Source organism: Helianthus annuus, chromosome 16, assembly GCF_002127325.2.
Source record: "Helianthus annuus cultivar XRQ/B chromosome 16, HanXRQr2.0-SUNRISE, whole genome shotgun sequence".
NCBI lineage: Eukaryota > Viridiplantae > Streptophyta > Magnoliopsida > Asterales > Asteraceae > Helianthus > Helianthus annuus.
The window spans coordinates 143505892-143523182 of record NC_035448.2 but is presented as its reverse complement, the minus strand read 5'-3'; the positions used below and the strand labels follow the sequence as shown (position 1 = coordinate 143523182).

Genomic DNA, 17291 nt, shown 5'->3' with positions numbered 1-17291 from the left:
CAAAATAAAAATATGTTTTCCCCTATCTCAAAATTACGCTTTTACACCAGTTTATTATTATACATCTGCTTTAAAATTATGTTTTTGCCCACAGTTCAAACTAAAATTATGCTTCCGGCCCCAGCTAAAAATGACGATTTTCCCCTCGGTTCAAAATTATGTTTTCACCCTCAATTCAAAATTACGTTTTTTCCTCCAGTTCAAAATAAAAATATGGTTTTCCCCTAGCTAAAATTTACAATTTTACCTCAGCTAAAAATTACGATCTCCTCATCATTTTAGTTTTCCTTTCTAACAAAACTATAGTACGGTTCTTTTAATTGGTTGAGAATTATCTGGCCATCGCCCTGCAACACGGACGGGGCACCAACTAGTTATATACCATATGTGAAACAAAGTCACCTCATAACTTGAAAAAATATAATAACGATCTCTAAGTTAGTTTACTTTAAAGTAGCATAGCTCATGTACACGTTTTATAGATTTTGTAAAAATATATTACCTATAAATCTATTAAAAAGGTTTGTTAAACAAAATCTTGTCTATTAGTTGTTTATTATAAACCCAATAAAGTAAATATTACATAGTTACCGAGTAGTTTTAACAATCCCAATGAAACTTTCTTATACCTTTCTCCTTCTCCGGCTTGGACTTTTCAGGGCATGTTTGGGTAAGTTTTTTGAAACAACTTATTGACTTATTGGCTTTTTGAAAAGTCATAAGCTTTAAAATGATGTTTGGCAAAGAGGGTGTATGTGAGGAGGAAAAGCCAATAAGTCAATAAGTCACAAAATCCTGACTTTTCCAAGAAGCCAATAAGTCAATAAGTTGTTTCAATAAGCTTACCCAAACATGCCCTCATACTCTACTCCGGCATTGGCGAAAATAACTTTGAAGGTTTCGATCATTTTTTTTTTTTTTTTTGCGATTTCTTCTGTATTGAGTCTTTAAGTTGTTACATTTCGTTTTAGTTTCTTGATTTGGATGCATTGACTGTAAAGCATAATGTGGTGATGATAAATACAGAAATTTATATGAAGTTGTTTTGTTTGTTTTATAATAGGATTTATATGAACTTGTTTTGTTTGATTTCTGCATTACCTCTTTCGTAGATATTTGGATTTATATTTTCCGATTGATTTTAGGTTTATTGTATGAAATTTGATGTAGTATTGATATATTTGTTGTATCAAAGTTAATTTTTATAAAATAATCATTTTTTGGGTAACATTTCTAAAATAACATTTCTGATATATTTGTAGAAACAGAAAACAATACTTATAAATGCCGACTTAAATGAGACTACACAAAAACAGAAAACAATACTTATAAATCCAAACTTGAATGAAACTATAAAATGTATAAGGACTTAAAGATTAACCTCTTCCTGAAATTGGTAATTTCCTTAACATCCACGTTGATAAACAATCGACTGCCAAAACATGCATTTTGAATATTTGGGCTGCCTACAAAGGTAAAATGAAAATATCTTTCGAAAAATGCTATACTTTTACAGATAACGATTTGATATATATAAAGTACCTTTCGAATTCCTAACTTTGGCAAATTGAATAAGAACAATGACAACTTCATCACTTGAATAACCTTGAAGAAATGTAGAAAATTGTTGTGCAAAACTATCCCACAAATTACAACCAATCGTCTCTCCACTATAACCAGAATAAAAGACTATTATAAAACATAATGGCATATACATAATTAAATCAATAGCATATATGAAACATCAATTGTAAACATCATTTCCATGAAACTAAAATAATTATACAAAACATCAAAGAACATAATTATAAAAGGCAAAGGGTATCATCAGTTAACAATATCAATTGTAAACATCATTTCCATGAAACTTATCCTCTTGCTTTCCTTTCCGGAACGATTAAAAATTCCATGTCGGTAGTAGATACTACATAACCCATTACATCTAAAAACGCAAAAACAAAAACAAAAACAAAATTAACATTAACATAATAAATGACCAAGTCTAATTAGTTACATTTAATGCAAATAACAAAAAAAAAAATATTAACCAATTGTTGATTCAACGATAACATCGCGATTTATTATATGGTGAAAATCAACCAACTGAAAACCATATAAAGGTCCGTCGAAATCTTCACAACGTTTGACATTTGTTTGACGGTAGAAGATGAGCTTATACGAATGCTTGATGACAGGAAACTTGTCATTCATCTCACTAACACCAAACTTGCTAAGAACGACTGCACTACCTTCCTCAAGCTGATTTTCAAACACAGACATCAACACCTTCTTTACACTGGCCTGAATCTTATCACCCTAAATAAAACAGAACATCTATTATGTAGCAGTATAAAAAAACATAAAAAACATAAAGATAAGAAGTTGTAATAATCAAAATATTCTCGTCCATCAAAATCATGTCAATCTGATAGGCTTGCTTCCCCAAACGTAATACTCGCACCTACAACTTCCATGTATCTTTCTCAGTAGAGATTTGCCCAATATAACTAACTACATCATTATCCATTGTTGCTAGGACGCAAGTACAATAATTGTTGAGATTTTAATAATAAGAAAGAGGTAAAAGAACAAAGACGACGATGAAATCGGAGGATGATGATGAAAACATACTTAATTTTTTTGTTATATTATTAAAATATAATTATTAATTAAATTCTTAATACACTTGTGATTTATTTATTTTTATCTACTTTTCGTAATAAATTTATTCATAATCGAGTCAAGTCAAATATATTTAAGTTTTTATTTCTTTATTTTAATACAATGAGTCGGGTGAAATATAGTTGGTATTTTCACAAAAGAAAATCCATCATAACTTTTCGTATATATACTAGATTTTTGCCATAGGCCGCGCGTTGCGGCAGCGACGACGCGTTAGTTTGTTATAGCTACTGGCACGTTATTTGACGCGTTAACCATATGAAAACGCGTCTTATAAAATAAACAGAATCATAAGTCGAAACGAAAAAAAAAACTCACGTAATGAAACATTGACGTCGAAATGACGATAAAAAGAGAATTTTTAACACGTCTAAATAAGCAAACCGCACTATTAACCAATTTTATTAGCACATTAATAAAATATGTGTTGATTTGATAATTAGACCTTTTTTTTATCATCCAATTTCACCTGACCCTTCTTCTACCATCACCATCACTATGAAAATTGTAGGCATATCAAAAGATTTTATACATCAACATGATCAGCAAACAAATTTATTTGAGAAAGATGTTATTTTACAAATATAGTTATATGTGTGTGAAAATAGTTTTGTTGAAAAAATCGAGAAGGGACATATCAAAATGAATCTTTAACATATAAAAAAGTATTCAATAAGAAAAACAAAAGTGTAGAAAAAAAAATCAGAGTGGCAGTTACAATTTTCTAAGCAATTTTTGTTTTTAGTTTATTACCGACCCTATTATTCATTTCATTTTTACATTCTTTTTCCTCTTGTACTTCCCCTTTGTCATTACCAACCCTATTATATCTCTGCTCTCTCTTCTTTATGTCATTACCAACCATTTGCAAACCCCAAACTCTGGATCTTCGTAGATCTGCGTGTGCATTCACCAGAAAACCCCTCGTGTGGTCACCAAAGGTGGCTGCATCAACAAAATCTAATTTGCTTCATACCCCTACCACCGCTACCGCCACACGTGCCACCGCTTCAGCCGCCCCCGACACCACTAAGCACACCGAATTTCAACCCAATCAGACCTCAAACGTCACAACCGGTAGCCGGTGGGCTCCTCGACACTCCGGACCGTGGGTCAATCTCGATGCGACGGTGAAAGCAATTAGTGTCAAAAACTTTGGTAAAAAAGGAAAAACAAAAATCGTGGACAAATGCTTGACATATGGACCAGTAAAAGAACTTGGTGGCAATATTGTCTTTTTGTCGGTGACATTGTTGTCACCGACCTTCTTTAATATTATATAAATTTTGTTTTATATAACAGTTTGAATATCGTGCTATAACTTTCTAATGTGTTATAGAAGTTTTATTTAAAACTAGTAAATAAGACCCGCGCGCGTTGCGGCGCGGGTACTTCGCAAATATCGAACGCATTAATCCAAGCGTTATGTGATGTATTAACCATATGAAAAGCACGTTTTGACATATCTGATTGAACGTAACGTAAATCGAATTTATATTGTACAATCATAACGTATTCCGACTAACTCAAATTTATATCGTCAAGCCAAAAACTCTCGAGGGGGTCAAAGTGCCATTTACAAAGTTCATAAAAAGTTAAGTGGTTAAAAATTGCATATCCTAAACTTAAAGGCTAAGAAAGTGTAAGAAACTATAACAAAGTTGGGGTTGAAAAAAAAAATTACCACAAAGTTGGAGTGTCAAAAACAAACTATTTGTAAAAGTACCACCGACTTTGTCTTTTAAGATATAGCTAGTAATAAGACCCGCGCGTGTTGCGGCGCGGGTCCATTGCAAACGTCGAACGGATTAATCAAAGTGTTATGTGATGCGCTAACCTTATGAAAACACGCGTTTTGACGTATTCGGTTGAACTCAACGTAACATATTGCTGCATTGCGATTGGATCAAAACGTAACGCAAATCAAATTTATACCGTACAATCGTAACGTATTATATGCGAGCTGACTGACTTGAATTTATACCGTCAAGTCAAAACTCTCGAGGGGTTAAAGTGACATTTTACAAAGTTCATAAAAAGTTAAGGTGTTAAAAATTATATTTCGTAAACTTAAGGGCTAAAACAGGGTAATAATGAAATTTGACAAAGCTAGGATAAAAAAAACTATACTAAAGTTGTAAATAATACTACCCTAAAATTAAAGGGTAAAAACCAAAGGCAAATTGGATTTAAATAATCCCAACTTGCTCAATTTGGCCGATAATAATCCCAACTCAGTTATTGGCCGATAATAATCCGAACTGGTCCACTTTTGGCCTATAATAGTCCGCCGTTAAAAATAGCTTAACGGAGTTAAGTTTTTTTCTGAATTACAAACCGATGTTTTATGGATTTTGATCAGAACGAGGATACGATTCGATTTATGTAAAATTACCTCGAAACGGTGCTTCAAACGACTTGATTTTTGTTAATTGGAAGTTTAAACACCCGAATTGAAGCACTGTTTTCGTCGTTTGGGGAAGTATTTCAAGGTAAATTTTATATCAATCAACTCGTATTCTCGTTCTGATCAAAATCCATAAAACATCGGTTTGTAATTCGGAAAAAAGCTTAACTCCGTTAAGCTATTTCTAACGGCGGACTATTATCGGCCAAAAGTGGACCAGGTCGGATTATTATCGGCCAATAACTGAGTTGGGATTATTATCGGCCAAATTGAGCAAGTTGGGATTATTTAAATCCAATTTGCCAAAATCAAACAATTGTACAGTGGCTTGAAAACGACTAATTTTTCGTTCTCAAAAAGATGAAGTGGAGGTGCTGCCACTTGGAGGGCTGAGCCCAGAGAGCAGAGTGTTTCCGAATACAGCCGAATGTCAACAGCCAAAATCTTTTTAATACTTTGGGCCACGCTTTGGGCTTTGTCAACGTAGCCCGCTAATTGGTAAAAAGTGTGAGGTCGGTGGAGTAAATCCACCGACTTTGTAATTCAAGATAGATAGAAATGTGTTGCAATATAAAATTTTTGGAAAACATAATTGCATTCGAAACAAAATACATCTTTTTGGTATCATAGGCTGCGGCGACCGCCGAGTGACGGTATTGTGACGAACAAACTGATATTGACATTCATTTTTTTATGGTTTATGATCTATCTAAAACATGAGTCGTTATTCACAAGTTTATTCTTCGGGTTTTCCATTTTGGTTGCTATACCAAGAACCAGTACTGTTACGGTATGAACCGACACCGACTAAAATCATGCCGCGTAGCGTGAAAGAATCCCACTAGTTTTCCCAAGCGAGGCAACTTGTTTTGTCAAAACACCAATCGACCGACGGTGGGTTGAAAACAATAACCGACTAAAAACAAAGCTAAAACCCATAAGCGGACCATAAAATAAGTGAAAAGAGACCACAGTGTCTTGGTTACATTTCACAACTGTGTCAATTCAGCCAAAATCTGCTATTTTATGTCCATCCCCAAAAACTAGACTTCAAACTTCGCCAAGAAAGCAAATGACGAATTCGTTTTACAAGAGTACAAAGACAATTTACTTTAGATTAGACATCACCATGCAAATGACATACAAATTAGTAAATACATACTTTCCTACATCAGTGTTTACTATCTGACATCTAACATGTTCATTTCGACGACAATTCCAAAAATAATTAGAAAACACTATTTTAATGCATGAAACACTTCTAAAATTTCGTGAGACAAACCTGCCATTTTGTGTGGCAATTTTAGAAGTTATACATAAAACTTAAAGCTAACCTACAGCTTTACTGAAGCAGTCGTCTATACAACACGAACCCATGTCCCTCCACACATTGGACAACCATGAACCCAACGGCTGATCCACCATGTCTCACGCTCATTTTGAGTAGACGTGCTACTGTTGCCACCTTGTGAGCCAAAAGCTGAAGTTTGGCGCAAACATCTTATACACTGCATACAACATACACTTGGTTCAATAACCAATAAAATAAACGTAACCCATTTAAAACGGCTTTTAACACTAGAAAAGACAATACCTTGTACCAAACTCCTTCGAGACCCGTTTTCCAGACAGCTGTCGTTACATCTCGCCGGGAACCCATTATCCCGAGAAACGCTCCCAACCCAACTGAAGTGTTCAACCCGAACGCCGCATCTCTCTCCGACATCCTGCGTTTCCTAGGCCATAAGCGTTGGGCTTCGTGGTGCACGTCATTGCCATCAACCGAGCTAAAGCTGGCCCAATCTGTGGAGGTGGTCAGTCTTGACGAATCATCCACACCCAGATCATCCGGGTCAGACCAGGGCCCACCAAATGTATTCCGTCTATGCCATTCTTCAGCAGGAGGATGGAGCTCCAACTCTCTGAGTAGCAAACCCGCTGCGTCTGCGCCTCTGGGCCGTGGCATATTCTACATAGAAAGTTCATGATAAGGCAAAAGATTATTACATTGATGATTAACTAGTATTTTGACCCGCCACGCGTTGCGACGGCGTCAAAACTTAAAGTAACTCAAACTTATACCGTCAAATATTTGACCCAACTCGTTTTTGAACAAAACTTATATCAAAACATAGACCAACTGAAAACGCACATGAAATAAGCATGAAAACATATTATATTTTGACCAGACTCAGTACCTAGAGAATTTACGTCAAAACGTAAACCAACTTGGATTCATAACGAAACGTATTTAAAAGTAAGCACGTAAGAAAATAGTTTTCTTTTACGTTAAAGAACGGTACCACGCGCTGCTGCAGAGTCGAAACGTAAAGTAACTTGAATTTATACCGTTTAGTGAAAATGTATTATATTTGACCCGATCAACAAAAAAAATACATAGGAATAAGCACGAAAACATATTATATTTGACCCACGTACATAAAAATAAGCACGTAAAACTCGAGAGGGGTCAAAATAAAACAAACATAGGAATAAGCACGAAAACGTATTATATTTGACCCACGTACATAAAAATAAGCACGTAAAACCCGAGGGGGGGGGGGTCAAAATGACATTTTACAAAGATTTAGAAAGCTAAGGGGTGTAAGTGGCAATGCTAAAAGTTAAGGGTTGAATACAACAAAAGAGAAAAAAAATCACGAGTTGGATGGCATTTTTGTAAATTTGATAAAGAAGAATAATAAAAAATAGAGGTTGTGTGTTTGGGACTATTCCTAAGACACCCTCTTTTGTTATATACATAATGTCAAAGATTGCAGTACCTGCATATGTGGACCAAGGGATGCTTCAACAACCTCTGGCAACACTGTATAATTTCCGTCTATGTAATGTAGACGGACCTGGATGTTACTGCTCCCGACCTGAGAGACGGGTAACGGGTGTGCCAGACCCGATGTTCTTTTACAAAGATCCATTAGTATCAGGAACAGCACCTTTACCTGCATCATATCACAGTAAGAACACCTATCAGCATCCATATCTTAACCAGCAAAATTTAACTACCAAAGAAAAGGTATGAGTAAAATGCCATTTGGCTACTTTTGCGACTTTCGTCCAAAGGTTTGTTTTTCCACATCTGGATCCAAAAGGTTTAAAATCTTTCCATTTTCATCCAACTTGTTAACTCCATCCATTTTTAATGTTAATTCAGGGGTAGTTTCGTCTTTTTATACGGTTTTTATGATGATTAAAGGGTTTGGGGTGGGGAGAAACTTGACAGAGGTGGTTTTTTATTTCTTACAATGTTTTTTTTATTTTAATAATAAAATGTCTACAAAGACAGAAACGCCCCTCATTTAACGGAGAAAAATGGTAGGAGTTAACAAGTTGGATGAAAATGGCAAGATTTCAAACCTTTTGGATCCAGATATGAATAAACAAACCGCAGGAACGAAGATCGCAAAAGTGACCAAACTTCTAGGACGAAAATGGCATTTTACTCAAAAGGTAAGTGAAGGCCTTTTACCTCGTCAAATGTGTATCCTTGACCCGCATTGCCAGAACCATACCTAGACTTATTTGCCGGGCCGTCTTCAGAGCTTTTGGCTCCAGAGCCAACCTGACCACCCAAAGCTGACGTGGCTTTTGTAGAGACGGAGCTGATTTCTTCAACCTTTCCGGGGCCACCAGACTGAGGTTTATGCACAGCTGAATCTGTGTTGTTCCTTTGAGGAGCACCTAAAAATCGGGGTAGGTGTATTCGCCGAAAGAAATAGCAGAATAACAAAAGCTGGCACAATCTATGCAGGAAATGGCAGTCTCCAATAAGCCTGACAGCTGGCGTTCCAGGGAATGTTCCGGTGTTTATACTTATAGGCATGAATGACGATGGTCCAGTTACGGGATTAGGAGTTGCGTTAGGAACTCCATCGGAAGTGCTACTGATCTTAGCAATAGCTCCTTGTACCCATGCTTGGATCGGAGTGCTTGCAGTAGAACTTGCACTACCATTTTGACCACCTGGATAACAAAACAAAGTACATATGTTTTAACCATTATCCTATACATTCACAGTAACTCAGTAAATAACTAAAATAAACCGAGTAAAATGCCACTTTCGTCCCTGAGGTTTGGCCAGTTTTGCGATTTTCGTTCAAATGTTTGTTTTTCCGCATCTGGATCCAAAAGGTTTGAAATCTTGCCATTTTCATCCGGCTCGTTAACTCCATCCATTTTTCTCCGTTAAGTCAAGGGTATTTCCATCTTTTTTGCTAACTTAAAGAGCAATTCGGTCTATTTCCGAGGTATTCGGTTTTTTTACATAAAGTGAAAACGACCGAATTGCCCTTTAAGTTAACAAAAAGATGGAAATACACCTGACTTAACAGAGAAAAACGGATGGAGTTAACGAGCCGGATGAAAATGGCAAGATTTCAAACCTTTTGCATCCAGAAACAAACCTTTGAACGAAAGTCACAAAACCGACCAAACCTTAGGGATGAAAATGGCATTTGACTCTAAACCAACACATCACATGTTTCGTAAAAACTGACCCTGTGCAGCTCCAGGAGTGCCAGTACTTTGGGTGGGACTGATCACCATGTTGCGATTGCCACCCGTACCAGTATTTACAGCATGGCTTGCCAGTGTGCGACAAAAACTAGCATAGCGACGCAAGCGTGTAATGAAATGTGAAGCTAAATCAAGGACAGCATCAACATACGCCTGCACATTGATTTGTGTTAATTCGGATGAACATTACAACATCATAAAAGAGTTGGGTGCAAAGTTTGCAAACCTGGATGTTTAATACAAGTGCAGGGTCAATAGCCATCGATTCAGGGTCAAGACTGTTTAACGTCTCACCAGATGCCAGCCATGGCTCAACTACTAAAGCCGAAGGATTAACGAGAGCTGATTCTATTCCTTTTCCAAGCATATCCAGTAATAGTCTTGCTTGCATATCCAACACCATTGCTCTCACTTCCTGAGCGTTTGTACCTTCTAATAGTCTGCATTTTATCCTGTCTAATCTCTGCGTAAATCAAAACCACCATTGTGATTATTTGAACATTAATAACACAGGTAATGAAGGAGGTTAAAGTAACATACTGGGCCATATTGTTGTCTGTGCTGAGTGGAAGGAAGAGAATGAAAATCAGCATCCAGAACCGCAATCACGTTGTTTAGTGAAACTAAATAAAAACCACACAAACAAAATTTCAACACTAATTCATACTAAACTGTATGAATTATGTAATATCGATATAACCATTCACAGTCTTACCGATGCCATCCTCAGCAGCACTCTGTGTACAGCCAACAGCATCCCACCAATCAACTCCAACCATAAGACTCCACCAAAACCTGATACCACAGATCACAAATTCAGGACAATTACAATGATTACCAAAATATATACTTTCGGTTCATTTTTTACTACACGGATACCTTTCAGCAATTGCGCGTTCCCATGTTGAGGAGTTAGCTTTCACTTGACTGCTTGGAACTGCGGGAGGAAGAACACGAATTATCTTCAACATAGTGCAATCCTTAATCGTATCATGCCAAACAGTAGCAGAACAGCAACTTGTAGAAGAAAACGCAGGAGAAGCAATTGCAGAAACAACATTGATCTGATAATTATCAACAGGCGTAAAGCTTGAACCAGAAAAAATATGGATCCCACCACGTAGAAAAGCAACAGCAACCTCACCACCATGAGCAGAATAGACTATACGAGCAAGAGTTCTAACATCACTCGGCAAATCAAACGGGTCAAACACGACACGTTTTGACTCTTCGATTCCAGGCTCAGATGTATTTAGACTTCCCTCGGGAGTAGATCCGCTGGGACCCGTTTGGTTACTTTTTAAATAATCGGTGGCTGGAATGCTTTTATTGACTTTTGTGACCCACACTGTCTGCATCGGAGGCTGCCCACCGAAACTAGATGTAGGATTCCCAAATATCGGGTGTAGGACAACGGGCTCTAGAGAGGACTCCCAACGTTGAACTCTCCATCCGGTAATAGACGGACCCTCATCAGGATCATAGGGAGACATGTATTGCCCTATATACACAATGCCAAAATCTAATAAGTTTACTTCCTAGAATAAGTGTACCTACCTAGGGTTAGGTTCAATAGGGAACACAAAAGAAGTGGGGAACCGTAGTTGTTAATAGCGGCTATAGCGCGCTATGTAGCCATGCGACCAAGTGTCGCTATATGGGTCTTAGCGATCAATAGCGAACTTAGCGACAGTTAGGTTTTTTTTATGTTAATACCAATTAGATATAGCTATAAAATAGCTGGATTTATAGGTTTTTGTTAAATATACATGTAAAATAGCATATATACAAGGGTATTTTGATGTAATATACATATAAATATTTTCAAAATTCTTTTTCTAGTGTAATCGCTATTTATAAAATAGCCGTCGCTATTCGCTACGTAGCCTATAGGTGCCTTGTCGCTATTCGCTATCGACAACTATGTGGGGAACCGACTCAAACGAACTCCAATTGGACTCATTCCAGTGGCATTGGAACCAGCTCGTCGAACCCTAACTAGAAACTCTAAACCCTAAAGCTAACCCTAAACCTGAACCCTAAAGCTAAACCATTAGACTAAAATCTAAGCTAAACCGTAAAATCTAAACTATAAACCCTAAAAGCTAAACCCTAACACTGTGTTCCAGAGTTTACTAACCGAAGGAAAGGAAAGGAAACAAAAAGAAAGCAAAAATATTTTGTGTTCCAGAGTTTCATTTAAGGAAGGAAAAGAAAGGAAAATAAAACATGTCGTGTTCCCGAGTTTCATTTAAGGAAGGAAAAGAAAGGAAGTGACAGGAAAACTAGGCTAAATTCTTTAATTTTTCTTTCCTTCCGATTTGGGAGGAAACGGTGGGAAAGACATCTTTATTTTTCCTTTCTCGTCCTTTCCTTTCTCACTTTTGCTTTCTTTTCTTATCCCTCATTAAGTTAACTCGGGAACAGAGTGTAAAGGCTAAAACCTAAAGCTAAACCCTAAATCCTAATGATAAACCCTAAAGGCTAAAACCTAAAGCTAAACCCTAATATAAAACCCTAAAAGCCAAACCCTACCCTAACCTTAAAAGCTAAACCCTAGATATATATAATATAGGTTCGACGAGCCGGTTCCAATGCTGCTGGAATGAGTCCAATCGAAGTTTGTTTGATTCAGTTCCCCACTTTTTTAGTGTTCCCCATTGAACCTCCCACTACATACCTAAAACAACAAGTCAACAATAAATTCCATTAAAAAAGTTGAGGTTAGTACCTTCAACAATCACAATAGCAATCACGGACCCACCACAAGTAGGGTCAAATGCAACTGCAGTGACACCAGAACCCCATGTAGTTGTTGCTGCTGATTGAGCGGAAGCCTCGGGACTCACATATGCAGAGAAATTTGAAACGGGAGAACAATGAAGTGCAACCATGTCACTATAATCTTGTTCTGTATGCTTCTTCCCTTGCTTAGCTTCTAAATAAAGATATTCCTGCCAGCTAAACAAATACGACGCTAACGGGGCAAAACCGTCCCACGACGATGGGTTAAGAGAAGGAGGGATTCCACTACTGGTATTCGTTTTCGGAGTAGCTTGAAATCCATTTCCGGGACCCGGAGTGACCTCCCAGACAACAACAGTTGACGGGTTCACAATTGGAACTCCTGCAACATGTAATGCTCCTGAATCTGTAACGATTGCATCAGCGGCCATTATCCCACTGGGGCCTGCTCCTAAAAGGCCTTTGCTTGTGCAAAACCATTTAGATGTACCACTCTGATTTGATGGCCACTGAGACCAGTGGAGCTGAATAGATCCAGATGAGAAGACAGAACATACACATAGAAAGTTCGGCCATCCAGCTGGATTTTAAGAAAAAAAAAAGTACAACGTAGTTTAAAAACAGTAATGATGAAAAACTACGAGTAGTTAAAGGTAACAGGAACCACCTGGAGCTTGAGGCTGTTGTGAGAGAAACTTCTCCTCAAATGTTGACTTTGTAGAACTACTAGATCTTGAGGAAAGCCACCTATACTATTTTCACAAGAAAACAAATAAATGTCAATCATGCATCACGTTTTGAATATTATATATATATATATATATAGAGAGAGAGAGAGAGGCCGCTTATTGTACAATTGGCCTTAATGTACAATGCGTACGCTGTGAAAATATAACATGCGGCTTCACAAACCCGGACAACCTATATCATGCGGCTTCATAAACCCGGACAGCCTATAAACATGCAGATTCGCTAACCCCGGACAACCTATAGCATGCGGATTCACTAAATTCACTAAACCCGGACACCATAACATGCGGATTCACTAAATTCACTAAACCCGGACAGCCTATATAACATGCGGATTCACTACATTCACTAAACCCGGACACCATACATGCGGATTCACTAAATTCACTAAACCCGGACACCATATCGGAAATATAACATGCGGAATTCCTAAACTCACAAACCCAGACACCTATAACATGCGGATTCACTAACCCCGGATACCTATAACATGCGGAATACTCATTGCGTACGCTTGTACGTTAAGGCCAATTGTATTTTACACTTTCTCTCTCTCTATATAGGCGTTAACTTCGTACAGGAGAAACCCCAGATAGCCACTTAGTAACAACTGCAATATCCTGCCGCCACTCGTGCTCTCGCTGCCAGCAGCTAGCATCTTTACCCAAACTACCTGATCCCTGTAACATCATAAATCAAGTAAGTTTCAGCATGTTGAATTTGGCAAGATAATAAACCAATCATATGCTCAATAAAAGAGAATCGTATATATTGTTTCTGCGAAGAGTTTTCCCTTACGGAAAAAGAATAACAGAACAGTGAACCAATGACCTTGGATTATATGTATAAAAACTGGAAAACAAAAGTCTAGATGGGCAGACAAAGCTTACATATGAAGGCTGGGTCCATATAGTTATCCGCCCATGAAAATTAGCAATTAGTAAGGCGCGGGGACAAGACGAAGGAGACCATTCAATAAACTGAACCGAATCACGTGGAGAATCTGGCATAATTATTCAATAAGAAAATCATTACTTAAATACCTAGCGTAACTCCATAAGAAACAGCAAAAAAGAACTATCATGCTTTGCCAAACAAAAATCATAACTAACACAATTGCAATTATGAATCGTCTTTGACGTGTGTGATAAGAGTATACATTCTATGCAGATAAGTGCACAGAAAAACACCCTATCATTCAAATAACCAAACCAAGAACTACTGAATCAAAACAGAAATGATATAATGTAGCATAACTTTATACACATTACCTGCAATGACATTAAATACGGTTGACTCAGTAGGTCGTTCAGGTATCACAATATGAATTGGGATCCAAAATGGTGGATTTGCATTAGAACTACAAAAAAGAATAAAAAATCTTAGAATGAAAGGTCTTAACCCAAAAAAACTGCTCTGTCATTAAAGCTTAGCATGGGATTTTGATGCATGTATCTTGATTGCAATTGTTTATTAACAGGTGCCACCAGAAATTGAACACTAAATGATTGAATTCCGTAACTCCAGTGATACATAAAGACCTCTATAATAATGCCCTCAACAATAACGACCTACTGAGACTTATACATCAAAATCCTACCTATAAGTTGGAAATGAGGCCAAGAGGTTACCATAAGATAATACTAATAAAATATATGCAACATCAAGTTCTTTTGAATATGCAAAAATATGCTGTCTCATAACCAAATCATCCTAGATAAACAAAATATGTGTGCTACTGTCAATGGTTAGATTTTTTTTGAACGGCCAACAGAATCAATCCCGATCACTCTCGGGGCACCCACTGGACAAACGGAGTACTCCGAGAGTAACCCGAGTCCACCACCAATTCCGGGGGAAAACCCGGTAACCCACCCACCCGTAGGCACGACAATGAAATTACCGGTAAAACCCGTTTGGCTCAAGGATCCAACCCAGGTTTCCCTGGGTCTCCTATCATTGCCCACCAATGCCTCACTCTACACCAAGTGGGAGTTGAACCTGCATCTCTCAAGAGAAATGCAAGCCTTCCACCACTTGATCTAGAGATCATTGGCGTCAATGGTTAGATAGATAAACAAAATATGTGTGCTACTGTCAATGGTTAGAAAAAGAACAATGTCACATACCTGGGTATACGTGCACAAGTTTCTGAAGCACATGCTATGGCATTCAGTTTTCCACACCAAGCAACGGCACTGTTCCAGCAAAAAGGTAAACTTTTACCCAACGGACACATATTCTAGTTGCATATAATAATTCAAATCTTGAAATAATCAGATAGATATCACTGCTAGTGCTAATATCAAAATATGCCAACCAACCAAAACCAGCTGGAAGATACTACTTACTAACTCACTTCACTAAAACACACAGAAAAATATACGAAAATCCACCAAATGCTCAAACCAAATGTATTTCCTGTCACCTAATCAAAAGATATAGGATCGGTGTTTGTTCAATGTAAGCTTGTTACTTTTTTTAACTTGCAATAGTCAATACATATGAACCTTGATATACAGTTTTTCAGCTCCTAAACCAAGTCATTTTAACCGCTTTCATATAGCCAGATCACATATATCACAAAACTTCTTTTACATATATCACTATTGATTTTACCCGAATCTACATACACGATCATCAAAACACCAAATAACATTTCCTAATCTGTTCCTTATTCTGTTATTCAACATTTCAACCACATAAAAATACACAGTGAATCAAACAACCAACCAGAAACTAAGCAAATTAAACCTAATAACTAATTATCCACCAATCAAACACAAATAAAACTCATATAACCTAAAAAATTTAAACAAACTAAACCTAATAATCCACAAATCAAACACAATTAAAACTAAAAGAAGCTGAACTACCTAAATTACCATCCATTCAACCACAAAATAACATCAAAATTACCTAAAATTGCGACACAACTCAGGCACACTCATCTTATACTGCAAATTAGCCCTAGGCTGCTTCAACCTAATACAAAACACAGTGGCCGGATTATTAACAACATCCTCATCCATCGGATCACCAGCAGTACCACCGCCTTTATCCATATCACTATCGTCTCCACCACCGGCACCGGAATCAGCAGCTACAATCGCACCGGAGTCTGCAGGCTCAACAACAGCAGAAGTAGCAGTGGCATCAAGCGGAGATGATGATTGTTGGTGTTCGTTAGAGGATGCAGTCATTTGAAAGAGCGATGAAAAGCCCTAATTTATATATATATATATAGAGAGAGAGAGAGAGAGAGAAAGGTGGAAGTGGTGAGAAAGTCGCGATTGAGGGTGACAGCAATGACTGGAGATAGAGATTTTGATTTGTTTTTGTCTACAGATTGATAGTGGGGTTTGTTTGTGTGTAACGAATAAAAGGGGACATACATGAACAAATGCTGCTTGCTTCCTGTTCAAACAATTCTTCAAAGATTTCTATTTCCATATTTTCCGAGAATTTTGAATATTTTTTTTAAATTAATAATGCACAACGTATCGGTGTAAACGAGGTAGAGCGGCTTGAGGGATCTCTGAGATCGGATCGGTAAAAAGCTCGAATGAGTCGAGTCTTAACATGCCTGAGCGGATAAAATATGACTTGTTTAGTTATTGAGCTCGAGCTCGAACTTTACAACAGGCTCATGAGTCTAAACGAGTTCAAAAAGTTTATATTACTTTATATATAATATATACTTATTATTTAATATTGGCGAGTCGAGCTCTAGCCTAGCTTTTAGCTTACTTATAGTTGTGCTCAGATTACCTTGAATCGAGCCGTGCCAAGCCAAACTCGAGCTCTCGGGTTTTACTTTCAAGTCGAGTTCGATCTCAAAATAGTAGGCTCGAATCAAACCGAACCGAGCTCGAGCCTAGTCGGACTCAGCTCGTTTACACCCCTGAGCATGAGGTACATTACTTTTAACTAATGGGATTTCCTGGTGGGAATTCGGTTTTGATCGGTATCAGTTTGTTCGTTTCAGTGTCGATACTCAGTATAATTTACGATATTAAATTTGTAAGGATACCAGCACGTGTTTTACACTGATCAAAAACCATGAAAAACAAATATCAATATAGGTTTCGGAAAATCCGCTAATATAAATATTGTTTAGGAAAAACCGATATTGGTATCGGTTAAAAAATACTTAATTTTGACTAAAACTCCG

General features: G+C 37.3%; 1 protein-coding gene across 1 annotated transcript; it reads right to left on the bottom strand.

The window, feature by feature from the left end:
• Positions 1-6173: 6173 nt before the first annotated feature.
• On the bottom strand, positions 6174-16524 carry LOC110916165 (mediator of RNA polymerase II transcription subunit 16). The gene is made up of 16 exons (XM_022160915.2): positions 16037-16524; positions 15247-15315; positions 14389-14477; positions 14008-14120; positions 13696-13797; positions 13035-13119; positions 12354-12947; positions 10502-11123; positions 10338-10417; positions 10163-10245; positions 9849-10085; positions 9604-9775; positions 8577-9070; positions 7873-8049; positions 6684-7058; positions 6174-6597 (listed from the first exon to the last, which is right to left on the bottom strand). The coding sequence occupies exons 1-16, from the start codon at positions 16318-16320 to the stop codon at positions 6448-6450; spliced, it is 3726 nt and encodes a 1241-aa protein (XP_022016607.1). The 5' UTR covers positions 16321-16524; the 3' UTR covers positions 6174-6447.
• Positions 16525-17291: the final 767 nt, after the last annotated feature.